General features: G+C 31.1%; 6 protein-coding genes across 11 annotated transcripts; 4 read left to right on the top strand and 2 right to left on the bottom strand.

Annotated features, from left to right (window-relative positions):
- Positions 1-198: 198 nt before the first annotated feature.
- LOC145937523 (uncharacterized) lies at positions 199-2,010 on the bottom strand. Of its 2 annotated transcripts, none has more exons than XM_083040593.1 (3): positions 1,722-2,010; positions 649-737; positions 199-487 (listed from the first exon to the last, which is right to left on the bottom strand). In XM_083040593.1, the coding sequence occupies exons 2-3, from the start codon at positions 714-716 to the stop codon at positions 199-201; spliced, it is 357 nt and encodes a 118-aa protein (XP_082896719.1). In that variant the 5' UTR covers positions 717-737; positions 1,722-2,010. The 2 variants fall into 2 exon arrangements, with proteins under 2 accessions (XP_082896719.1, XP_082896718.1); XM_083040592.1 differs by lacking the exon at positions 1,722-2,010 and adding an exon at positions 955-1,013.
- On the top strand, positions 1,209-6,383 carry Pkaap (A-kinase anchoring protein pkaap). 3 transcript variants are annotated; one of them, XR_014425571.1, is made up of 11 exons: positions 1,209-1,494; positions 2,086-2,863; positions 2,952-3,075; positions 3,154-3,290; positions 3,394-3,544; positions 3,672-3,786; positions 4,014-4,188; positions 4,267-4,340; positions 4,447-4,499; positions 4,611-4,760; positions 6,253-6,383. XR_014425571.1 is itself a non-coding variant. In XM_083040582.1 (10 exons), the coding sequence occupies exons 1-10, from the start codon at positions 1,329-1,331 to the stop codon at positions 4,698-4,700; spliced, it is 1,863 nt and encodes a 620-aa protein (XP_082896708.1). In that variant the 5' UTR covers positions 1,209-1,328; the 3' UTR covers positions 4,701-5,548. The 3 variants fall into 3 exon arrangements, 2 of the variants coding, with proteins under 2 accessions (XP_082896708.1, XP_082896709.1); XM_083040582.1 differs by lacking the exon at positions 6,253-6,383 and having other exon boundaries at positions 4,611-5,548; XM_083040583.1 differs by lacking the exon at positions 6,253-6,383 and having other exon boundaries at positions 1,380-1,638; positions 4,611-5,548.
- On the bottom strand, positions 6,299-8,098 carry LOC145937517 (G-protein coupled receptor 143). Its single transcript, XM_083040585.1, has 6 exons — positions 7,949-8,098; positions 7,540-7,645; positions 7,276-7,370; positions 7,028-7,206; positions 6,621-6,948; positions 6,299-6,541 (listed from the first exon to the last, which is right to left on the bottom strand). The coding sequence occupies exons 1-6, from the start codon at positions 8,096-8,098 to the stop codon at positions 6,299-6,301; spliced, it is 1,101 nt and encodes a 366-aa protein (XP_082896711.1).
- A 905-nt stretch (positions 8,099-9,003) lies between these two features.
- LOC145937516 (bifunctional purine biosynthesis protein ATIC) lies at positions 9,004-12,150 on the top strand. Its single transcript, XM_083040584.1, has 6 exons — positions 9,004-9,176; positions 9,739-9,942; positions 10,071-10,359; positions 10,445-11,326; positions 11,450-11,714; positions 11,878-12,150. Exons 1-6 carry the CDS (start codon positions 9,158-9,160, stop codon positions 11,995-11,997), a joined length of 1,779 nt encoding a protein of 592 aa, XP_082896710.1. The 5' UTR covers positions 9,004-9,157; the 3' UTR covers positions 11,998-12,150.
- A 167-nt stretch (positions 12,151-12,317) lies between these two features.
- On the top strand, positions 12,318-16,125 carry Nup75 (nuclear pore complex protein Nup75). Its single transcript, XM_083040581.1, has 9 exons — positions 12,318-12,798; positions 13,183-13,288; positions 13,381-13,728; positions 13,861-14,240; positions 14,307-14,626; positions 14,696-14,913; positions 14,981-15,199; positions 15,391-15,490; positions 15,559-16,125. The coding sequence occupies exons 1-9, from the start codon at positions 12,769-12,771 to the stop codon at positions 15,767-15,769; spliced, it is 1,932 nt and encodes a 643-aa protein (XP_082896707.1). The 5' UTR covers positions 12,318-12,768; the 3' UTR covers positions 15,770-16,125.
- Positions 16,126-16,479: 354 nt separating this feature from the next.
- Positions 16,480-25,483, top strand: Dnapol-zeta (DNA polymerase zeta catalytic subunit). Of its 3 annotated transcripts, none has more exons than XM_083040321.1 (19): positions 16,480-16,629; positions 16,767-16,944; positions 17,040-17,226; positions 17,351-17,444; positions 17,535-18,020; positions 18,099-18,327; positions 18,425-19,687; positions 19,998-20,061; positions 20,141-21,455; positions 21,531-21,678; positions 21,808-22,173; positions 22,249-22,437; positions 22,630-22,942; positions 23,032-23,350; positions 23,510-23,758; positions 23,875-23,988; positions 24,075-24,493; positions 24,792-25,020; positions 25,169-25,483. In XM_083040321.1, the coding sequence occupies exons 1-19, from the start codon at positions 16,624-16,626 to the stop codon at positions 25,349-25,351; spliced, it is 6,351 nt and encodes a 2,116-aa protein (XP_082896447.1). In that variant the 5' UTR covers positions 16,480-16,623; the 3' UTR covers positions 25,352-25,483. The 3 variants fall into 3 exon arrangements, with proteins under 3 accessions (XP_082896447.1, XP_082896445.1, XP_082896446.1); XM_083040319.1 differs by having other exon boundaries at positions 18,425-19,894; XM_083040320.1 differs by having other exon boundaries at positions 16,496-16,613; positions 18,425-19,894.
- Positions 25,484-25,767: the final 284 nt, after the last annotated feature.

The raw sequence follows: 25,767 nt of genomic DNA, 5'->3' as shown, positions 1-25,767 counted from the left end.
GCCTGACGACGGAAGCTACGGGCCTCGCGTTTCATCCGATTCGCGCGGGGAACCTCCGGCGGGGACCTACATCGTCCGAGCAGCCGGTTTACTCGTCTCGGACGTACGTGACCATCAGCCGGGGCATGTTGACGTGCGTGGACAAACCGGTACAAACAGACAGCTCGCAAGACGCGCGAGCTCCTATTCTCGTCTCCGTCACCTTTTAGCCTTCGCTTCGCCTCGCCATCTCTCAAGTACGATGCCCGGCCGTTGCCCCCTCGCGCTACGCATTCTACCTTGACAGCCGGTCTTCCAAGTGTACAACATTTGCAATCCGATCTCTGACTCGCGTGTATTTTTATCCAGCACGTTCACTTTGGTCGTGGCATATATAAGTGTTTGTACATGCGCGATCGAGCTCCTCGACCGGATGATTTTTCGATATCGTCCACTTGGCATACGTTCCAGAAATTCATCCTGAATGCCTTGTAGAAGATCTGCATTTCTTTAAAACATAAATAAAGTTAAAGAGTTTATACAGGAAGAAATATATAAAAAAAAAAAAACGCTCTCGCGAAAGAATTGCGAGATTTTATCTTTTATAATTTATTGTATATATATATATTTAATTATTGTGATATGAAGAATGAAGTAACATATGTTTACCTTGAATAAAACATGATCTTCTCGTAATTGATATAGATAGCGAGATTTTGTTGAAAGAATAAGATCATATAACACAACAGAGCAGATATCTAGAACAATTATAATTTAATTATATTATTATAATTTCATTCCCTCTTCTCTAGAGAACTAAAATGTATATATTTTATTTATATATACACATTTCTCATACATACATAGGACAATTATTCATAATATTTATTAAATATAAACAATATAATTAACTTTTATCAGTAATTCGTAAGTAAAACTGACGTATGTATGTATAAATGTCATGAAACACGATACCTCAACAATAATACTAGCGCCATATTATATTAAATGTCATTTCGAGAGAGAGAGAGAGAGAGAGAGAGAGAGATGTGGAAAACGCGCGCATTCATTGCATTCGCGACGAATGCACCTTCTACACCCTCTCGGTTCCTCATCTTCCTCTCGCCGAAGGCATGCCGATGTTTACGTCGCTTTAGATGCAAAGGATGCCTCTCTCTAGTGCAAACGCGGCTCTTCTTTCGGATCTGCATTCCGTAAATTCTTACCGAATATCTCGATAGCGTTCCCGGGATGCGCTGTTGCTGCACCTGCACCCGCGATCTGTCGTAATCGGCGATGCAAACACCAGTAATCTGTCACTTTACGTTCCGTAATGACGCCAGCGCGAAATGTCGCGCATCGCCGCGTTCGCGCGTAACCGGGGTGTGGACCATCGTCATCGGCGTCAGGAACTACGCGAAATTCAATCTGTCAACTGGATCGCGAACCCGAGCGCGCGACACAGTTTGACATTTCGGCGAAACCGATGCGTTCCATTCATCTTCCGTGAAATACGTTCGTAGTTGCACCCGTAGTTATTTATTGTTTTCGTGACTCGCCCCCGCTCCCCCCCCCCCCCCCCCACGAATGTACATCATCGGCGACTCTGATCATGTTACGCGCTGACACGAACGATGCTCCAATTTTTTAAGAAGATTGGTAATTACACGCGTTTATTGCTTTACATCGAGCGAACGAGATTACGCACGCGATAAGGAAAACACTTTTCTTCTATTCAACACCTTTTATAACCTCATTTTGTTCCTCTCTGACCCTTTGACATTTACAGAGCACGCTGGTATATATCTTCTTTTTTTCTTCCTTTCCACTCTCATCTTTATTCTATTTTTTATTTCCATCGAAATTAAAATAGAACTTTAAAAAGTGCTGCAATCAATCACATTTCATATCATCAAGTATAAACTTTATTTTGTAATATTTCATATATAACTATTGTCATTTGTATTTTTTAAGTCAAAAATTAGTTAAATTATCTATATGTAAATACCTTAAATATTTATATGCGAAAAACGGTTATTTGTAACAATATATATATATGTATGATTAAATTTTATTTTCCATTGTAATAAAGTTGTGTGTTTATAGGACAAAAGGATAAGCCGGGATTGTTAGAAACTTCACCTGCAAAGTCGACGAGCTCGGGAAACTTTCTGACAGATGCATTTGACAGTAACGCATCGTCCATTCAAACACCCTCGGGTGTATTATGCAATCTTGAGGAAGAAGAGGAGGAAGAAATTCTCAATAATGACAGTAAAGAAACATACACCTTCAGCTCTCGGTTGTCTAAAGCTCTACCAGAAGTACTTATGGACAAGAGCGCCCTTGGTTATTTCATTCAGTTTATGGATACCAGAAAAAACGTAGCTCTCATAAAGTTCTGGCTAGAAGTAGAATGCTTGTGCAGTGCATCTGGCATGTCCAGTGAAGATACAGAGAAAGCTAGACACTCAAATCAAAAGAAACTATTAGAAACTTTGCCTAATTCCTTAGATGATAACGAAAACTTTAGTTGCAATGTATTCTCTAATAATGTAAATACTCAAACAAGCAGTGAAATACCATATGATGAGAATAGTGACAATGTGACATCCTTGTTAAATGGTACGCCAAAGACTAGTCAAACGATAGGTAAAGCACGACAATCAAATCATGATTGTAAAAGACATGACATGACAACAACTAGACAAGATGCTTTGAGAATTTATAAGAAGTACATTCTCAAAGAAGCTCTGGGTATAAGTCAAATATCTGAAGAATTAAAGCTGGAGATGGAGAAAGCTATTACGCAGGAAAACAATGAGCCTATATTACGGTGCCTATCTGCTGTTCAAAGCATAGTATATGATATATTAGAGAAAGAGTGAGTGAGACATACATTCATTAATATATGACATTAGTACATGCTATGTAAATAATTAACTTATGCGTTTAAAAATTTTATTTTACAGATATATTAACGATTTTTTACGAAGCCAATTTCACTGTAAACATCAAATTGATGTGCTCACCAGTGGCAATGTACAGTTAGCAGATATATTGTATAATGAGACAGCATTCTTTTACTTCATGGAGGTTTGTATCTTTTTACCAATTATTACTTTTATGGCAGAAGTTTCGGTAAGAGATATTTTCATGTTTTTCATTTTATAGTTCATGGAACTTGAGAATAAACGAGAGTTGCTAGATTTTTGGATGTCAACTATAAGTTATAAACAGAATCTGTTGGAGAAGCAAGGTGCAGTCGATCCCGAAGAAGCACAGTCCGATGCCGTTATTATTTATGAGAAGTAATATCCTAAGTCGATATATAGAAAATACATCTAAAGCTATATAAAAAACACAAAAGAGAAAATAAAAAAATCTTTACTGAATCTGTACTATTTTTTGCAGGTATTTCAGTTTACAAGCGACCATGCCCCTCGGATTTAGCGATAAGATTCGCTTCCACGTAGAACAGAACATTTGTCGCGAGGGTGAGGGAGGTACACAGCCCGATTGTTTTGATAAACCCAGTAAAATTGTATATAACTTTCTCAATAAGGTACATCACACACGTATTACACAAAGTTTGTTACACATTCATAATTATACAAATTACACATTTGTTACATAAGTTCTTATATTAAAAGCAATCAAATTAAAAGCCGGTATTGCGTTTTCTCTTTTAGCATTATCTGCCGGCGTTCTTATCTTCACAACTGTATTATAAATACTTATCGGAGCTAATCAGCACGATTCAGAGCAGCCCGTGTCCGAGTTTACATTCCAAGATAAGGAGAACAGGTTGGTATCAACTAATGATTTCAATAACACAATAACAATTCTTGTGAAATATTATGAAAATACTGTGTCTTTTAACAAGTAATAATAATATTTTCATATAATATATAAATAATATAAAAATAATAATGATATATAAATAAGATAATATATATATATATATATATATATATATATATATATATATATTATAATATATAAGATTTAATATATTTTCAAAATATTTACAGGTTCAGATTGTAGTAGTGAAGTAAGCTCTGTGTGCACTAGTATGCCAAGCACTTCTCAAATAGGAAACAATGGCAGTAAATTATCTAATAATAAAAAAAACATTAACAGTCACCTGAATATCGACACCAGGCAACTTTATGATCCAGATTCCTTATGGCGACGTAATAAATATCGGTATTTTGACAATGATGCATACATTTTTATATCAACTCTAATTTATAACTTATATAAATAATTTAATGTTTTTTCCAGTTTAAGCATTGGTTATGTTGACAACTTAGGCAGGTTTATTACCGAAATAGAGCCAGATCCTCATAGAAAATATGGTACGTAATAAACATTTTGTGTGTGTGTGAAAAGATTGAATCAACATATATATATATATACATATATGTATATGAGATTGTATAAAATTACGTATGCAAATTTCAGAATCTCGTCTAACTCGTGTTGTAAAACGATTTGTAAATATAGAACAAGATAAGGTAAATATTTTATATTTGCATTTTTTATTATTAAAATAATTTGCATGCTGAAAGCAATAACAATTATTTATTCATATATTATGTATTATAATTTAATTAATTATTTGGCAGGCTAAAGAAGATTTAGCATGGAGGATTGCTGAGATGATCGTTCGTGAAATTACGTCGTTGACACTTGGAGCTTCGAATCTTCCCTCTTGATGGTAAATTTGACATGACGAATTTGAGGCTTAAGTTTTTCTATACAAGTATGTTTTCTACGTAAGTATGTGTCTTTTTGTTTTAAACGTTAGCGAAATAATGCTGCAAACTTTGCCAAAGTGCCAAACAAATCAATATAAATAAAAGATTCTAATTGAACATTTTTAAATATATTTTAAAAAGAAAATACAGATAATATTGTGGAGAGAAATGTTTTTTTTTATACTTTTATATTTCAAGATTGTTAGCAAATATATTTTGTATCAGTAAAGCAAATTTTACAATCGATGATTTCATTTGAATTTATTATTAATGTAAATAACTTTTTATAAATGAAATATATATATACATACATACACATAATTCATTATATATAAAAATTTAGAAAGATCTTGTAAGCAGCATTATTTCTAATAATTGTCATGACTTTAAGAGAATCTTCCTATTTTTTAATTTATTATAAAATATTCGATAAGCAGAGAACAATAATTTGACATATAAGCAATTTCTTTATTATTCTAAATTCTTTTCTGTCGTTAATTATGATTTAACCAAGGCATGAAAATTTCTCTCTTGTCATTTATGTTTAACAAAATAATTTTTGAAAATGATTTCAAGATACATCAAAATTATGCATATATCCCATGAAATAATTTATTTTATTTTATTTCCTAATCTTTGATTATATTTAAAAAATTTTATTAGCTATTTTAGCGATTTCTAATTACTTTGAATTTGTATATATGACTTATTAATATCGTTCGTATTACTGTTCTCGCTTTTAATGAGATGGCTAATATAGAAATTGACAAACTCTTAAAACATAAGGTTTTGTATTTTTTTTTCATTGCCAATTTATACAAATGATACATTTGATGTCGAATATGATAATAACATATACATATGTATATACAATGTATGACCGCTGTTGATCGTGATATTATGATATAGAAAAAGATATATTTTAACACAGTATTTAGCATATAATATATAATATTAAGTACAAAATGTTAATAATGAAATCCCCATTATATACATATGCTCTATTTCTATTTTGTTATATATTTTTATTTATACCATTCACAAATGCATAAAAAATATTACTCTATTTATGAAAAATAATTGAACACTTCATTGTATATTGCAACTGCATCAAAAATTTGATTTCTCTTTTAAAAAAATTTGTATATTATATAAATTTTCTCTTTTTAATTCCTATATTTCTGTTTCATTATTTTAAAAAAAGCTCGATTCTTTATAGATAATAATTAAATAATATTAAATTATATTCACTTTTTTGTTTGTTATATCAAATCTAATAGATATAAAAAAAATTATACTTTATATAAAATTTCTGTGTAATATATTAAAAAATTTTATTTTTACTCTAAAATTACTTTTATATCACAAAACTTTCCAAAAAATTTTGTTGCACTTGTCGAGACTTTAATTTTTTGAGATTTCAAAAGAGTTTCATACACATTAAGTCTGACTTTATGGTATGTAAACCTTTTAATCAGTTTATATATTAAAATTATTCTCTTAATAATAGGATAGTATATATAATATTTCTAAGACTGGCGCAGTACAAAAAGTTATCACAGAGATGAAGATCCGTTTATGCTGATATGTGGTATATTCTGTCTATATTCGCTTCGTGGATTCAATAGCGGAGATGATTCGGAAAAGTGAGTACTATTATTTCTTTTACCAATCGCATTTAAATGTATATTGGTACTTGACTTGAAATCTTGACAACATTCAAAACGCAATTTTTCTCTTCTAATCCACGATTGATAAACGATCGCATTAAAGAATGCTTGAAGAGGATTTGTCACAGCCTGTCAATTAAAAATGTCTTGATCACTTTTCTAAATTTACAGGATATACACATGTAATGAGAATTACATCCGAACATACCATTATGTACCATAAAGTGATAATCGCCTTAATTGGCAACTTAAACCATAAAGTCCACAATAATATTCCATTGATTAAATTGGGTATCCAACATACGTAATAGACCAAATTAATGAGAGCAAATTTTAATCTAACTGTTTGTATTAATCTTCGCTCCCTTCCAGTCATTTGAGCCATGCTATGTAAAACCGCCGTTTCAAGATCTCGAGTTGATGCAACGTACAAAATGGGATTCGCAATCATGACTATTGTCAATAGTACGTATGTAGCACAATAGTTTGGAAGAATACGTAATATGGCACTGGATAATGATGTCAAATTGTGACAACTGTAAGATAATCTTGTACTTATTATCATTACTTTAAATGTGTACACAAAGATAATTGTGATACTTGTAAAAGTCTGACTTTGCATCTGGAATGTATAAGATGATCAGTCCGAATGAGGTAAGAATGGCTGGAAGCACCCAAGCTAAGGTATGATAATATATAGAATGTCCATTTTTATCGCCTAACAATAACTTCATGTCCACTGCGTAACACAATGTCCATATCCAAGTAGCCATGTAGAAATATTGTATCCATGCCTATAACCAACAGTTCTTTTTGCATAATTCTGCATGTACTTGTATCAAGCATAAAAGTGTCAACATTACCGACGATAAAGTGCAAAAAATAACACTCGACATATCACTTTCCAATGGCATGATAGACTTGAAATTCTTCCACAATGCCGACCTCACAAATACACCTGATCGAGTATGGAACAATCGGATAAGACATACTTATATTATTATGTATCCATCACGCTGTCATATTCTCTGACGAAAATTAACTAAATCAAATTGCAACAATGTGTAGAAATTGATATAATATAAACTAAATTATTGGCATAATCAAATTGTGGTAACAAACTAGACCTAAAGATGCTAAGAGATCAGCAACAGCGAGCCATACAATAATATCTCGCCCTCTCGAGAAGCTTCTCCATCGTTGAGAAATATTCACATCTTCCCGGGGTAATATCTGCAAAGAATTTTTTTTCAATTTTGAAGCTTCTCCAATAAATGTTCTTTCTATATTATATACATATATTTAAAAATATATAATATTAAATTATATTATGTATATTTAATATAATTTTATATTATATATTATATATATATTATTTATATAATTAGAGAATGTTTTTAATTCTGTATGTGATACAAGGCAACATACTTTAAATAAATTTTTATTCTATACAATAATAATAATACCGTAGTAATATTGTAAAAATTTTACAAAAAGAAATCGATAAAGTGTGTAGCTGTTCCTTATCAAATTTACCTGATAAATCGCGCCTATCATCCCCATTGTTGACGAAATCATGCACACTGTATTGTACGCATCTGTATTAAATTCTTGCATTACCGCTATTGCCTTGTCTGTTCTGTTTGTATGATGACAACAAAAAGTCTGTAATGTTGGATCGGCCATTCTGCGATATTAGTTGCTTTCCATTTACATCAAAACTCAGATAATTCTCACTTGTGACGTCATAACTCAGTTGACTCACATAACTGAGTGACTCGGTATCACTTGAGTGTAAAAGGAAAGCAACTATTATTATTTTATATCACAATTGAGTTAAAAAAGGAATATTTTCCAACAACGTACATAACCTAAACGCATCTGCAAAGCTGTCATTTTTTTGCTGTCGCGGCTAGGGAAAAAGAACTAGACGATGGGTCCTAGGGAATTTTGAAATCTCGATTTAAAGTTGTCATCTTTTTCTTCATACTTTTCGGTATTTTTATGAATATAATTATGAATATTTCGAAATTTTTATAAATAAAGCTGTTTGATATATACATATGTATCATTCATACATATCGTCACACATATACACACTTTTCTTTTTCTCCAATGAGAGAAAGAAAGAGAGAGAAAAATCTTTATAAAATTGTTCATAAATTAAATTTGTTGTGTATGAGACAAAATATAAAAAGAATTTTTCAATATCTTTTTTGTCCTGATTATATAATCATTTTTCTCAATCGTTCTTATAAAAATAAAAGGGTTTTATAAATCATTATATTTTATATTCATATCACTCATCTTATTTTATTAATAAAAAAGATCGGTTATTTTTTATATCTTTATTTATAAAAATATTTTAAATTGAAGAAGACGATTTTGCATTAACGATCCTGTATTATTAAATGCATATGTTTATTATCTGAATGACAACAAGATGACATTTGACCGGTCATCTTGCTATATTATTGCGAGATATTATAGACGTCATGTGAGACGTTATCTTTCACGTGTTGACGTGGTCGCTGCTGGAGATCTGTTTACACAATTGTATAGCCTGTCTGATATATATATATATATTATATGCCCTTTCGTGACAAAATAATTTCATTGCTGTTTATTGCTTCTGTGAATTAGGCGTGCCTGAATTCCTAAGAGATATCTACAACCTGATTCTATTCAAAAAGATAGATTTGTGTGAGCTTCTCTACATTTTGTCCAGCTCTAAAACGTGTAAAAATGTCGGCTAATAAATTAGGTAAGTTTATATCTCGTACAAAACTGATAAATTAAGATAAGGTAAATGAATTAATCTTTATAATAAGGATCGCGATAGAGTCGATGGGCTACTTAGGTTTGCTTCATCTACATTTTATTATTTTATTATTCTTTGCTCTCATTAATAAAACATTTAACAATAGATTTTGGGTCAATTGTTTTTCATCTAGATATAAATTATACTTTGACCCCCAGAATTATCTTCATAATTTTCTGTTACATAATTATGTAATTGCATAATTATTTATGTTAAAATTACATAAATTTATATGAATAATAAAAATGTAATTTTTTAGCTGCTTTTAGATTAGCATATAAAGATTTCATGATTTATTTATATTTATGTTAAAATTACATAAATTTATATGAATAATAAAAATGTAATTTTTTAGCTGCTTTTAGATTAGCATATAAAGATTTCATGATTTTTTTCAATTCTTAAATTAAAATTTTTTTTTCTTCTAGCATTTTTTATGTTATAATTTGTGAATATATATGATAATATATAATAGAAGTGCTTATAAATTTTATGAAATTTTCAGCTCTTTTAAGTGTATCTGACAAGACTGATTTATTACCATTGGCAAGAAAACTGCAAGAGTTTGGATTAACATTAATTGCCTCTGGAGGTACTGCACAGGCATTGAGAAATGCTAATCTACCTGTAAAAGATGTTTCTGAAGTTACTGGAGCACCTGAGATGCTTAATGGACGCGTGAAAACTCTTCATCCTGCTATTCACGCTGGTAAAAAAATTAATTTATTAAAATGTTATTTGATAAGAGATTTATCTAACGAATATATTACATTTAATATATAATTATAATAAAAATCGATATTTACAATTTTAACATTCTTATTTCTACATTTACAGGTATTCTTGCCAGACTGACCGATTCTGATGCTCAAGATCTTCAGAAACAAAATTATGATCTTATTCAAGTAGTAGTTTGCAATCTATATCCTTTTGTAAATACTATTTCGAAAGAGAATGTGACAGTTGAGGATGCAATAGAGAACATCGATATAGGAGGTGTAACTTTGTTGCGTGCTGCTGCTAAGAACCATACAAGAGTAACAGTAATCTGTGACCCCAATGATTATGAAAAGGTTATTAAGGAGATGGTTGTTGCTGTTGATAAAGATACTTCTTTACAGACTAGGTGAGCTTTCGCGATAATATAAATTTGTACATCTTGTACATTATTATATTGAGATTATTGTTTAACATTTTTATACAACTTCTAGGCAAACTTTAGCTTTAAAAGCATTCACTCATACCGCCGAATATGACAACGCTATTTCGGATTACTTCCGCAAGCAATATAGCGCTGGAATCTCACAACTCACTCTCCGTTATGGCATGAATCCGCATCAAAAACCTGCACAGATATTTACCACCTTAGAAAAGTTGCCATTGACCATAGTGAATGGATCACCAGGTTTCATCAATCTTTGCGACGCATTGAACGGTTATCAATTAGTGAAGGAATTGAAGTCTGCGCTAAATTTGCCAGCGGCAACTTCCTTCAAACACGTTAGCCCGGCTGGCGCCGCGGTTGGTGTTCCTTTGGATAATATACAGGCGAAGCTGTGTCAAGTGGACGATCTTTACGATCAACTTACACCTCTAGCGACCGCCTACGCTCGTGCGCGAGGTGCCGATCGCATGTCCAGTTTCGGCGATTTTATCGCATTGTCCGATCCGTGTGACGTTATAACGGCGAAAATTATATTGAGAGAAGTATCAGACGGTATTATTGCCCCAGGCTATTCGGAGGAAGCCCTTCAGATATTGAAGAAGAAGAAGAATGGTGGATATCATATACTTCAAATTGATCCTTCTTATGTACCATCTGCGTTGGAACGTAAAACTCTGTACGGTTTAGTTATGGAACAAAAACGTAACGATGCTGTCATCGACAAGTCAATGTTTGATAATGTAACGACGAAATCGAAGATTCTGTCGGAGGATGCTATCCGCGATCTAATCGTGGCTACTATTACTGTCAAATATACGCAAAGCAACTCTGTCTGTTATGCGAAAGATGGACAAGTGATTGGCACCGGTGCAGGACAACAATCTAGAATTCATTGCACTAGGCTTGCTGGAGACAAGGCCGATAATTGGTTCGTTATATATAGTTCTTTTATTTAATTTTATATGTATATAGAAAAAAATATTATAGATATGAATATATTACAGTGTATTTTTTAATTATATATTTTTAGATTATTATTTTTCTTTTATAGGTGGCTTCGTCAACACCCGAAAGTGATAGGAATGAAGTTTAAAAAAGGCGTAAAGAGAGCAGAAATGTCCAATGCTATTGACAATTATGTCAATGGATCCATAGGAAAGGATATGGATGAAGCTACATGGGCCGCCATGTACGAAGAGATACCTGAAAAGCTATCGGAAAGCGATAAAATTGAGTGGATTAGCAAATTGAATAATGTCGTTTTGAGTAGCGATGCTTTCTTTCCGTTCAGAGACAATGTCGATAGGGCTAGACTCGTATGTATCATTTATATTATGTGATATTTCTGTAATATAATTATTTAAATAGTTAAATAGTTTAAATTGCACCATAAATGCTACTTGACTGAGTTATTCTTGTAGATATAAATTTATAAATATTTATATATATTTTTTAATAATGTATCTATTTTTATTACAGAGTGGTGTCAAGTATATCGCAAGTCCTGCTGGCTCTACAAATGATGCAGTAGTAATAGAAGCTTGCAACGAACATGAAATAGTGCTGATTCATACTGGTTTCCGCTTGTTCCATCATTAGATCTGGGGTACAAATTATAACATTGTTGTTATTTTTATATGATATATTCCAAAAAGAAAATTTCCTATTACAATGTTCCGATATATGAAGATTAATACCACAAAATATTTTTGTACTTTTTTTACTTTTAATATCAAAGTTTATGTATAGTATAGTATATACTATATATTATTCATAAACGTTTATATAAACTGCAGATATACATGCATTTATTATTGCAGTAATTTATCAAATTTATCCCACATGCTTTAACATTTTGTCTTTATTTCGATAAAAAATGTAGTTTGTATATATATATTTTATATGTAGATAACAACAAATTGATGAACAAGTTTTACAGATTATCAATTCTATCAGTTAAATAAAAAAATAATGTAAAAATAGATTTTTATAATTTTTTTTATATTGTTTTTTGAATAAATCGCAAAATAAGACGAAAACGATGTGTGTGCATGTATATATATAGAGTATGTTTTTGAGTAATATAAAAATTATTGCCTTTTTATATTCAGTGATAAAGATCCAGTATTTTTTTTAGATCAATTTATTTTGATAAACTTTTGCAATAGTATCAAAAAGTCTCTATTCAATAGCCAATCAGCTTTCTGGACAAATATCGAGAAGAACTATTCTTTTATAAATATATCTACTCTTCTCATCTCTCTGTCAATCATATTTAATGGTTATAGCCGGTGTAAACCGCCAATTTTTATTTACACAAATTTAGCATAAAAACAAAGTTAAATATCGTCAATAATAATTCAAATAACCATGGACGAAAGTGACAACGCTCAAATAGTTGTTAGTGAAATATACATGTGCAAAACTATTTATATATATGTATATATATGAAAAACTAAGTTTATGAAAATTACATATCGTAATATTTATTGTAACTTTTGAATACGAACCTTAATAATTATTAACTTCAAGTTAATTATTTAAAACAAAATCTAAAACACTAAACTTTAAATTATTTTAATCAAAATATTTAATGAATATTGTAAATTTATTTAATATAACCTCTCTGCACAAATCTGTATTTAAACAATTGTGTTGTTATATATTACTTTTATATTGAAATTTCGAATTTCTATTGAACAATTAATGATAAGAAAGAAATTTAAAAAATTTAAAGAATTTAATTCATCTTATTAAGTAATTTTTTGTCTCTGTAATTTGCAGGTTATAGCAGATGATGTTTGTAGGAAAGCAGGTATCGCAACAACCTGGATCAGTAGCAATAGATTTGGAATTCATGCATACAAACATGTAGATAAGTTTTCACAAGGTTAGAGAAATTTTATATATTTCTTACTATATAAATGTGATTATATACTATATATATTACTGTTTTCTCATGTTTATACATTTTTGTTTCAGATACTAAAAGTCAGTTTGCACCTTGCGAAGCCAAAGTGCATTTTCTTCGGCCGGAGGTGATATTATTTTCACCTCTTTTACGTAAATTAGTTAATGAAAGCAATGGTGTTTTTCTGTCGGTACAAAATCTTAAATCCTTTTCTTCTGGTGACATTAGGCCAGAACTTATTAAACACAGTAAACAATATAGATCTATATTGAGAGCCTGTGTTGAAAATCTACAAGAGATATTACCAAAAGAGCCATTATCAGAAGAAAAAACAATGTTGGAAAATTTTCTCACTATATTTTATCAAGTGGAATGTATCTGGCACTTGACAGAAATTCTCTATGTTGATGCTGCACCAGGTAAATTGAGATACAAATATATGTATGTAAAATATTTTATAAATGTAATTATACATATAAATTCTTGTTTAGAAAATAATATTTGCCTTAAATATATTGCATCTTTTTTAATTGGTTGCATCATTTGTATAGGTGATGTTCTGCTACCACAATTATTAGACTGGATCAGTTTTCATTTTCCTTCAAGGGAGCTAATAGCACAAAAAATTTTGTCGAAAAAAAGTGTTGGTGCTGATTTAGAAAATTCGAATTATTGGGAAGTCGTGATGGGCTGCGCATTCCATGGAAAATTAAATCTAGTCTACCGTCTTTTAGCATTGCACAGCAAAGCAGATCATTCGGCGTTCATTACTGCAGACAATATTATCAGAACAATGCCAGTATACAATGTATATGGTGGATATTCTGTAAATGAGTTTATTATACGATGGAAACACTGGCAAATGGATCTTTGCTCAAATCTAGAAACTAACTACTTTGTTATAGATAGTAATCTGGAGATGCTCATGAAGGTCAGTAAAATATATTAACGTTTCTTTTTTTTTTTTATTTTAATGCATAAAATTTTGTTACTACAGTTAATAGCAGGAGATGAATCGGTGTTGTGGGAACATTCCATGTATACGGAAGCATGGTATGAATTATTGGCAGCAAAATTATTTTATTCGGCTCCTTGTTGCAAACAATTGGAACTTTCGCGTTATGCAAACAGTGTTGCCGAGAGATGGCAAGCTAATAGACACTTGGACCGTGTAATTCTTGCTTTAATAGAAAATGATTTGTATCAAGTTATCAAAGAGATACAATATATGAGTGATAACGGTTGGTTTGCGGCTCACCTGATGGATTTGTTGTACAAATGTGGAAAATTAAATATTTTAAGCAAAGACAAGACTAAGTGAGTATAAATGCGAGTGATAAATCATTGTGATGACGAACTGAAATATTTATTCGGAATTTATTACAGTGTGACTGCACAGCTTCATGAATCTCTTATATTAGAGTATGGCACTACGTTAATGAGTCATCACTCGTTGTGGCAATGTGGCGCGAGTTACTTGATACACTGCCCTAAGCAAGGTTTGGGCAGATTAGAGATTCTGTTGCAATCGCTACCGACAGGCACGGAAACAAGAATCAATAAGATTATCGATGTCGCGCGGGACAATAACATGCCGCACGTTGGTAAAATTCAGTTTCAATCTTTCCCTTGGCTTTAAATAATATTTATAATAACTCAGAAATGTTTCAGTTGCCAGTATATGCAAGATTCAAGGGATGAAGAGCATAAGACAAGGAAGATTGGGAAATGCTCTAATGTGGGCGCTTAAAGCACATGATGGCAATTTCACTACATACATCGCGGATCAGTTTTTAAAACATTATGCAGAACATGGAGAATTAGAGTGCCGCGATTTGCTGGAAAATTTAGGTTCTTGCATGTTGGCCAGTGATAGACTCACATTTTTAGGTAAAGAACTATAAATAGCAAACTGAAAATGGATTCATAGAAATGATAATTTTTACATAATTTCCACATAAGTTTTTTACTTTTTTATTATATAATTATATATATATATATATATTTAATATTATAATATATATAACTAAAAATGTATAATTATAATAACTAATATGATTAATTTTTTTTACTGCATTTAGGGAAGTATTGTGAATTTCATCATATGTATGGAATGGGCGAATTTCGAGAAGCAGCAAGTTTATTAGTATCCCTTCTAGTTTCGAATTTGACACCAAAATAGTAAGTTGTATTATTCATTTTAAGAATATTTACAATTACATGGATTGTAATTTTCTTTTTTTCCTCAGTTTTTGGTCTATTCTACTCACGGATGCTATACCACTATTAGAAGCGGAAGATGTGATTTTTTCGTCCAATGACTGTTACGAATTGCTACGCTGTGCGGAAGCTCACGGTGACGATCCGAAATTTCAAGACAAAGTTTCCATATTCCGAATAGGCGTTGCACGAAACCTGGCCCGAGCTTTAAGCTTAGAAGGTTGCCAGGCTGAACATTGACATTATTCATTGCTGTACTGTTCATTATCCTTCGTAATGTAAAAAAATGTTATCAGTATCTCTTTTTCTAATTAATCATATATATTACATTTATACAAATATAAACAACTTAAACATCATGGAAATGATTCTTAAGAAATAATATTTCATTTGTTGTATGACAAGTGTATGAACGCGTTAATAGAAAAAAATTTTAGAATTCTGAAAGTTGCTTAGCAATCAATCAAAAGTTATGTCTAAAGAAGCTTTTACAACAAATGAAATATTAAGAATATGATTGAAGAGAAAATTGAAAATATAATAAAATCTTTCTATTCAATTATTTTTATTCCATACTATTTTAATAACAAATTACACATTTAATTTTATAAATACTTTAAATCATTTAAATTATATGTAGTGAAATTGCCATCATGTGCTTATATTATATTTAATATTTTAATTGATCAATCAAGACAAAGAAATTTTTGTGTTTCTATTAAAAACACAGATTTATATAAACGTCCACTAAAGTGCATTTTCTTTATATATAAACTAGAAGTTATTTGTAATAAAATTTCTTTTAATTATTTTTCTTTCTCTCTCTAAAACTTCTAAATATATATATTTATTTCATTTTATATTCTGTTCTTGTTCAACTACAAAGAACCCCCCCCACTTAGCAGTTCATTCTTACTACGTTTGAACATGACTGTGATTGGTCGATTTTGCTTACGATCTCATGATTCATTCAAAATGTCGAGTGCATGTGCACGCTTGATTGTTTACATTCTCTTTTTCATTTTGGACAAAGAGTGTTCCATATCTAATTCTACATATCTAAAATCTAATTTATTTTGATCAGGTAGGAAAAGATGAGTGTAAGTAAAAAGGACCATATCTATTCTTCAGTCTTTGTACTTCTGTTTTTGTTTATACCTTATTTGTGTCTTGATATATGTTCTTTTGTATCTTGTATAAAAATTTATTATATTTGACTGTCACTATTTATTCATAGATGTTAGACGCATCAGTTTTAATGCAGAAATCAGGCGACATGTTTTCCATAACTTTGGTTAATATTGATAGTTATCAAGCATCTCCGATACTGGAACTTGATACAACATTCTCTGAATTTCGTGGTTCAGAAATAAGAAAAGTGCCAATAATTAGGATATTCGGATCAACTGTCACCGGTAAGAACAAAATATAAAATCAAATTGATCTACTTGGTGATAAATAAAACATTTTACATTATTAAAACACTTTACTAAAGTTTAAGGATTTTTAGGTAAAAAGACATGTTTGCACATTCATGGTGTCTTTCCATATTTGTATGTACCATGCACTATTCAGGAGAATACAGATAGTTATGCTTATCAACTGGCTGCATCAATTGATTCTGCCTTGAATACATCTTTCGGTTCTACGTCATCCAGCAATCAACATGTATACAAAATCCAACGAGTATCAGGAATGTAAGAATGCTTCTGATTAGAAATTGATAATCTTATCATTTGTATCAATATCTCTTTTTTTATGATAATTATATTTATATTTTTCTACACATTTATTAATTATGTATGACATATTGCTTTACAGACCTTTCTATGGTTATCACAAAAAAGAACATTTATTTTTTAAGATATATTTTTATAATCCAGCCATAATTAAAAGAACAGCAGATTTGCTACAGGTAATAGTGCTTTTCTATACAAAATATAATTTTATATTCCTTTTTTTTTCAGAAAGAATATATCAAATAACAAAGATATTATTTTTTCAGAATGGTGCTATTCTCAATCAAACTTTTCAAGCATATGAAGCACATATTCCCTATATTCTACAATTTATGATAGATTACAATCTCTATGGTATGAATTTGATAAATTTGAACAACATAAAATATAGATGCTCTTTGCAAGGATGCAAAATAGAAGAAGACAGTCAAAACAAATCTTCAATGGATTTGATAAACTCACAAATGTACCTGCCAACATCTATAACGAGACAAAGTATGTGCGAATTGGAAGTGGATGCACATGCCTCAAATATTCTAAATAGACAAAACATTACTGAAAAACTGGAACTGAATCCTGGTCTTGCCGCAATCTGGGATGAAGAGAAAGCGAGGAGGGCTGCAGCTGGTTTAGAAAATGCAAAATCGCAATTATTATATCCTAAAACTCCTAGTAAAATTATCCTTTCTCCAACGAGCAGTGATATTTATCAAAAGAGTCAATTATTGAAAAGACTGAATACTATATCACAGGTATTTTATTGTTCCATTGTGTTATTTATTTAACATATGTTTTGTATATGTATATTAATTTTAATTTATTTATTCTAGACTAATGAAACAATTATTTCAAATACAACTGTATCTTCATATCCTATTGAAGTAGCGGATAATGAAAATGTGCTAAACGCATCTTGTATTATAAATCACAATGAATCTATTGCATGCGAGGAGAATAGTGAGAAAACAATATCTGATAATTATAAATTTCTGCAAATAGTCTCATCAGCATCTTTAGAAGCAAATCGAAGTCAAAGTAATATAACAGATATGAGTATTTGTAAGTATCATGTTTATTATTCTGTTTTAAAACTGAATAAAATATTTTTATTAAAGTAATTATATAAAATATGTAATTTACTGCTTTGTGCATGTAGTGGATGCAGATGACATACAATTAGTAGAAATGTTGGCTGATTTGGCGGAAGAAAATGAGATCAAAAGTAATGTAGATGATGATAGCGTTCTGGGATCTCAGTACTCTGTATCTAGCCAACCAGTTAAAAATGATGATCCAGAAGAAGAGGAAGTTGAAGATTTAAATATTACAAGTTTAGACTTAGATGATTTAAATTCTTGGGAATCAATGCAAAAGGGATTTAATCAGCATGGCAATATGGAAGTTATAAATAATAAGGAGAATACTGAATCAAATGATTTAAATATTATTGGAGAAAGTTCCAGAGATGTTACACTCACAAATTTTCCCCAACTTGATGGAATTGATGATCTATGTGGAAATATGTTAGACCATGAAGGACAAACTGTAAATGATTTAAGTAATATAAATATGATATCTAAAGACGATACAACAAAATATACTACAGTTCAGTGCCTTCCTGAAGATAATAAATATGTTGCATCTGCTATTAATATAAAAAAAGATTATGCAACGTGTAATTCACACAGAAATTTATATCTAGTAGACATTATTAAATATATTGCAAATAATCCCGACAGATATTTAAAGAAAAAAATATACAACTTTTTAAACAGATATTATTTTTATATATTTGTGAAAACTAGCAAGAATTTGCAGATTTTAAAGCATTCACAAACTGACGGTGCTATCGTAAGAAAAACGCTTTATTTAGAAAATATTGAAAGAAGAATTGTACATAATAAGGAAATGAAGAGAGAATTATGTGTTACTCGATATCAATTACAGCCAGACCATCGAGATTTAGACGTTTATGATATAGATGAGATAGGAACATTTGGATGTTTAGAACACATCAACCAATGTTATATAGCAGATTATGAAAAAGACAAATGTAATTATAAGCGAGAGTCAGAATCATGTATTCAACAAAACATTTTTAATATTAATCATAAACTACCCAATTTCTCAACGAAATTTATAATACCGAATATTGATGGAGCCACAGCTACTGACTCTAGCGATTCTGAACCCGAAGCTGATGTTACGATCGACAGACAAGAGGAATGTACATGTGTTTATAAATCTGGAAAGAAGAATGCACTGCAAAACACGGTACAGATCACGCCGAAAAAAAGAAAGCTCGATTCCAAAGCTGAAGATCACGAATCACCTAGTAAACGAAGAAATACGGCTGTTAAAACACCGAAAAGAAAATATAATTCTCCAAGCAAAGTGTCCCGAAGTCCACAATTGTCGGGTAATTACTCGCCTCTTGATATTATTATCACATCTCCGAAAACCAGTAGAAGTCCTATACAACAATGCAATTCTCCGAAAAGAAAACAATACGTACCGATATCCGATGTTCCTTCTACATCTACTACACCAAAACGTAAGACACGTTCGTTACGTGTGAATTTACTTTGTGAAAAACGCCTAACAAATCTTTCAAATATAGATTCAGGTAATTTGAATAAGTTTATTGTATTTATAAAGAATTTATTTGCAGAAGTAGTGCATTAAATGCTTTAGATTTAATTTATTTTTCTTTTTTTTTTTTTTTTCAGAAAATAATGTCGACAGTGATAAGAAAGATCAAGAAAAGTTAATAGTTAATAAAACAGATATTGTGTAAGATTTCTATATTTTACATAATTTAAAAATAATATTTATATATAAGTTGCAAATAATATTTATTATATATTTATAGTGAAAATACTGATTATGCAAGTACTGTAAACATTACTAAAGTAACAACAGTTCATGAATTAAAAGATCATGAACAAAGAATGGAAAATAGTGAAAATTTATTAGTTAAAAAAAGCAAGGACATTCGTAAGAGATTGTCTTTTTTAAACGACGATGAAATGGAAAATACTCTTGTTGAATCAGATCATCACGCGAGCCGATCTGAAAACTTGATTGAGCATTCTGTTGACCAAGTATGTGCAGATGCAATTGCAATTTCTCTCAACAATGAAAATAGTGACAATAGTATTTCCAACAGTCAACAGACAGAGAAAAGTAATAATACGTCGCCCGAGAGAAACTATGCGTCAGGCATACGTAATTTGGCAAAAAAATTGATGACACTACATGATGTTATTCCTGAAACTGATCTTGATGAAGATGAAGACGAGGTATGTAATACAACTTTCACCCAACATGTCAACGAAAAGATAGAGAATGACAGTCAATGTTCTTCCTTGGAAAGAAATATTCATCGATCACGAAGAAATGCATTAATTACGATTACAACAAAGTATAAACCTCCTAGTACTGAAAGGATTTTAGAAAGTATGACATTATATGGTATTCCAAAGTGTAGATGGCAAAAGCCATTTTTCGGCAACAAAGTCGATTTCTCGAAGCAAAAGGAATCCTCAAACACGAATGCTCTGCGTTTCGACGTACCTCCATTTAAATCTAGTTTAGAAGATATTACGAGCATCAAGCTTTGGCGAAGAATGAAGGTCAATGAATTTTATCCCTCTGGAGCAAGTATAAAGACACATCATATCAAACGGACGCTTGCAGGATACAATCTGTTAACAATTAAACCACTCATGCCACCACCATCTTCCAAAGATGTTAAAAATTGGATAAGAGCTAAAAGATATTTATTGAATAAAGAAAAGGCTAAAGAAAAGGAGTTAAATGTACAAAATGCACAACATTCGTCAATTAAAGAGATTGTCAATGAAAGAGATGAGTCCCAGCAGGGAACATCTAATAACTCAAGTAACAATTCAACTGTGGAGGAATCTGATTCAATCCTTCAGCGAAGTGGAACATCCGATGACACCAGGAAATTCGAGTTTACACAAAATTCTGATAATTTGCAAATGTCTAGAGATAGTTTAAATCCTTCCTTAAAAAAGGTATTAGAAAATTCGTTATTACATAAACAAAATAAGATGCAACAGCAGCTTGGTGTCTCGTACGGCCAAATCGAGGGCTCGTCTAAGGGAAGTTTTGGCAGCGTCTCGAGTCAGAATCTTCAAAACGCTAGAGCGATAACTTCAGTAAGTTTGCTACTTTAATTTCATTTACGCGTAACGAACTCAAGACTTATTTTTTATATCTTGTTTTTTCCACAGCATCAATATCTGACGTTACTGTCTCTCGAAGTACACACTGTTACTCGGGAAGATCGGCTTCCTGATCCGGAATATGATTCTATCGCTGCATTATTTTACGCGATTTACAATGATGTCTCGATGGATACTAATGAACAGATAGAACATGGTAATTATCAAAACAAAATTATATAAAAATCTTTTATTATATTTCTCAAGATTTTATGAATTAAAAAATTGAAGATATTTTTTATATATAACACAAAAGATTCTTATAGTTTCATAATTTTTGTTTTAGGTGCTATAATTGTAAATTCCAATTCTATAAGTGCAAGACTTGCTAAGATGCATTCTGCGAGTGCAATATGTCCAATATTGTACGTTGCAACAGAAGAAGATATTTTCAATAATCTTGTAAAATTGATAGAGCAGTACAATCCCGATATTTTACTCGGTTGGGAAGTGGAAGCACTTTCGTGGGGCTACGTTTTTCAGAGAGCATCTTATCTTAGTCTTAATAACTTTCCATTAAGAATCTCAAAGGTTCCGCATATGCAGATATTTTCCAAATCCGATACTCATGTGTCTGAAAACGATGCAAGTGAAATTAAAGTACTTGGTCGCAATATCCTTGATGTTTGGAGAATCATGAGACACGAGGCAGGTAAGTTGTATATTTTCAAGACGAATTTTTATTTCTTTTATTTAAAATAAAGAGATTTTGCTTAATTTCTTACAGCATTATTAATATATACCTTTGAGAACGTCATGCACCATGTTTTACACGAAAGAATTCCATGCCCTTCCTTCAAAACATTGTCTACTTGGTGGAAGCATGAAAGTATGATAATAAGAAGCAGAGTTATACAGCATTACGTCGTCAGAGTTGTAGGCACTCTTAAACTTCTGAATCACTTAGATATTATAGGTGAGATTAATAATATGAATTTTCTATATTTTCTTCATGTTTTTATTATTAAATATATAATATTTATTATATATAATATTTATTATATATATATATATTTATTAAATATATATTTAAATATATAATATTTATTATTATTTATTCCAAAGTATTTAAGTTCATTATTTTATTTTAAACTTTTGTATCATGTAGGTCGCACATGCGAACATGCTCGTCTCTTTGGTATACAATTTTACGAGGTTTTCTCACGAGGCTCGCAGTTTCGCGTCGAGTCCATGATGCTAAGATTAGCGAAACCCATGAATTATATTCCAATCTCACCATCCATACATCAAAAAGCCAAAATGCGAGCGCCAGAGTGTATACCGTTGATTATGGAACCCGAATCTGAATTTTATACCGATCCATTGATCGTACTCGATTTCCAAAGCTTGTATCCGAGCATGATTATTGCTTATAATTACTGTTTCTCTACCTGTTTAGGAAGAATAGAACACATAGGCCAGTAAGTATTGTATGTCTAACATAAATATCGATAATAATATCAGAAAGACATTGGATTAAATTCATTAATTCGATATTTTTCTTTGTTAGATACGGTCCATTCGAGTTCGGTGCAGCGACGTTAAGGATAAGAAAGAACACCGCATTAAAGCTGCAAGACAAAATAAATTTTTCACCTTGCGGTGTAGCGTTCGTGAAGAAAGAAGTACGTCAGGGAATATTACCGCGTATGCTGGCGGAAATTTTAAATACCCGTTTGATGGTGAAGGAATCTATGAAGCTACATCCAGCTGAGAATCGCGCATTGCATCGCGTTCTTCATTCGCAGCAGTTGGGTCTCAAGTTAATCGCGAATGTCACTTATGGTTATACATCCGCCAATTTTAGTGGCAGAATGCCATGTATCGAGGTATGATGTGTATTTAAGCTATATATAAACAAAATTAAAAATCATACATGCGCATAAACTTAATTTGACGAAATACTCTCTTTAAATACTCTGCTTTAATATCGATGCTATTTTCTGTAAAAAATTTTCATTTATTTGACGAGGTTTTTCTTTTTATAGATAGGCGACAGTGTAGTCAGCAAAGGACGAGAGACGTTGGAACGAGCGATCAAACTAGTAGAATCTACTCCAAAATGGGGCGCTCGAGTGGTTTACGGAGACACAGATTCCATGTTTGTGTTGTTACCTGGAAAATCTCGAGAAGAGGCATTTACCATCGGCGAAGAGATCGCGGATGCTATAACCGCAATTAATCCCCCGCCTGTGAAACTTAAATTTGAAAAAGTTCTTCATCCCTCTATTTTACAAGTAAGTTTATTATTATTTTATAAGCAAGTAATATATGTATACGTGTAATATATATAATATTACACGTTACAAAAAAGAATTAATAATGTATCAAATTGTCAAACATATTATTTCAGACGAAGAAACGATATTGCGGATACATGTACGAGACGCGCGATCAGGAGAAGCCTGAGTTTCTGGCGAAAGGAATCGAGACAGTTCGCAGGGACGGATGTCCTGCGGTTTCCAAAGTAAGCAGGATGACGAGCAAATAACACGCTGAAATAAAATTCTTCTCGTGATTAATTTTACAATGAAATAATTTCTCGTATTGCAGATACTCGAGAAAGCCCTGAAGATCTTGTTCGATACTAAGGATATTTCGCTGGTGAAGCTGTACGTTATCAGGCAGTTTGACAAGATCTTTCAGCGACGCGTGTCCATACAGGATTTGACGTTTGCGAAGGAGTTTCGCGGGATGCGCGGATACAAAGCGAACGCTTGCGTGCCGGCGTTAGAATTGACTCGCAGATTCATCAGGAAGGATCCACGCGCTGTTCCACGAACCAGCGAACGCGTTCGCTACATCATCGTTGCTGGTGCACCGAATCAGGCGCTCATCCACTGCGTGCGCACACCGTTGGAAGTTATTACCGATCCGGCGTTAATTCCAAATTCCGTGTATTACATAACAAAAGTCATCATACCGCCCCTCAATCGCTGTTTTAATCTATTTGGAATCGACATCAACACGTGGTAAATATGTTAAATTCATAGGAACTATTACTAGAAGAATATACTTTCCAACTATATAACGTCACGTGTTTTGCATCAATTCAATAACATATTTATGAAAGAGAAACATTTTATAATTATAAAATATTATAATGTTTTAATATAATATAATATTATAATTATAATATAATATTATAATATTTTATATTAAAATATAATATTTTTAAATATAATAAAATATAATATATATAATGTAAAAAAAAATATATTTTATATATATATATATATATATATTTATTAAATTATAATGTTTTTACAGGTATAAAGAAATATCTCATCGTACAAGTTTCAATAATATTGTACGCTTAGGAGAAGACAATCCAAAATCTACTATTTGTCAGTTCTTCAGTTCTGTTACATGTATTGCTTGCGGGGAACAAACTAATAAAGAAGTTTGCCCAGACTGTCTTTCGCAACCAAGCCGAACTATTCTTGTACTTCTTCAGAAGATAAGGCAACTGGAAAGGAATCAACAACAAATCGCTGCTGTAAGGACATTGAAAAAAAATAGAAACATATATTTTGTTAAGAACAAGCTTGTGTATCGAATCTTATTTTTAATTTATAAATTTCAATCGATTATCTTAATTATGTATAATAATCTCTATTTATACATAGTGAATTTTCTCTTTGTAGATCTGTCATTCTTGCATTGGACGATTAGGCGACATAGAATGCTTGTCTTTGGATTGTCCCATTCTATACCGAATGTCTCAAGCTCGCAAAGAGCTTACACAAGTTTCTTACATAAATAACATTATTTACGGAAATAATTCCAATGGAATTAGAGGCTTGGATGCAGTTGCTGAGTGGTATTGATTACGATGGAAGTAAATCTATTATCCGAAATGATTGAAATAAATAAAAGTATATAATTTTATTTTTGATAAATATTACGAATCTTTCACAGAATAATATATAACATTGTTAATATCGTAATATATAATATAATACTATATAATTTGTTAATATAATATTGTTAACATTAATGTTATTTTTTATAATCAAAAATAAAATTATATAAATGTTGTAAATTTAATTTAGATTAAAGTGCAGCATAAAATTTTGATTTTGCAATAAAATTGAATTTTCTCGTAGATAATTTAAAATTTCCTATTTTCTCATTTAATTATTTATATCTTTCACATACAAAATACATTTGAGAACAGACCTGACAATTAATCCACCGATTGGTTAACTAATTTACAAACTGACCAATGAGAGATAGGATCTTT

The sequence above is a fragment of the Prenolepis imparis genome, unplaced genomic scaffold (assembly GCF_030444845.1).
Source record: "Prenolepis imparis isolate NDT839.2.m4 unplaced genomic scaffold, iyPreImpa1.0 SCAF_6, whole genome shotgun sequence".
In the NCBI taxonomy this organism is placed as follows: domain Eukaryota; kingdom Metazoa; phylum Arthropoda; class Insecta; order Hymenoptera; family Formicidae; genus Prenolepis; species Prenolepis imparis.
This window is presented reverse-complemented; position numbering and strand designations above follow the sequence as displayed.

Bases quoted from the DNA above. Each gene is read 5' to 3' on its own strand.
- LOC145937523 (XM_083040593.1), bottom strand. From the start codon at position 716: ATGATCTTATTCTTTCAACAAAATCTCGCTATCTATATCAATTACGAG. The intron at 488-648 runs GTAAACATATGT...TATGTTTTAAAG, and splicing joins AAGATCATGTTTTATTCAAG to AAATGCAGATCTTCTACAAG.
- Pkaap (XM_083040582.1), top strand. From the start codon at position 1,329: ATGTCGCGCATCGCCGCGTTCGCGCGTAACCGGGGTGTGGACCATCGT. The intron at 3,076-3,153 runs GTTTGTATCTTT...TTCATTTTATAG, and splicing joins CATTCTTTTACTTCATGGAG to TTCATGGAACTTGAGAATAA. The intron at 3,291-3,393 runs GTAATATCCTAA...TATTTTTTGCAG, and splicing joins GCCGTTATTATTTATGAGAA to GTATTTCAGTTTACAAGCGA.
- LOC145937517 (XM_083040585.1), bottom strand. From the start codon at position 8,098: ATGGCCGATCCAACATTACAGACTTTTTGTTGTCATCATACAAACAGA. The intron at 7,207-7,275 runs GTAATGTTGACA...TGTTGGTTATAG, and splicing joins TTTTTTGCACTTTATCGTCG to GCATGGATACAATATTTCTA. The intron at 6,542-6,620 runs GTATGTTCGGAT...TTTAATTGACAG, and splicing joins TCACTTTATGGTACATAATG to GCTGTGACAAATCCTCTTCA.
- LOC145937516 (XM_083040584.1), top strand. The intron at 9,943-10,070 runs GTAAAAAAATTA...CTACATTTACAG, and splicing joins TCATCCTGCTATTCACGCTG to GTATTCTTGCCAGACTGACC. The intron at 11,327-11,449 runs GTTCGTTATATA...TTTCTTTTATAG, and splicing joins GGAGACAAGGCCGATAATTG to GTGGCTTCGTCAACACCCGA.
- Nup75 (XM_083040581.1), top strand. From the start codon at position 12,769: ATGGACGAAAGTGACAACGCTCAAATAGTT. The intron at 12,799-13,182 runs GTTAGTGAAATA...TGTAATTTGCAG, and splicing joins GTGACAACGCTCAAATAGTT to GTTATAGCAGATGATGTTTG. The intron at 13,289-13,380 runs GTTAGAGAAATT...TTTTTGTTTCAG, and splicing joins TGTAGATAAGTTTTCACAAG to ATACTAAAAGTCAGTTTGCA.
- Dnapol-zeta (XM_083040319.1), top strand. The intron at 22,943-23,031 runs GTAAGTATTGTA...TTTCTTTGTTAG, and splicing joins AGAATAGAACACATAGGCCA to ATACGGTCCATTCGAGTTCG. The intron at 23,759-23,874 runs GTAAGTTTATTA...ATATTATTTCAG, and splicing joins TTCATCCCTCTATTTTACAA to ACGAAGAAACGATATTGCGG.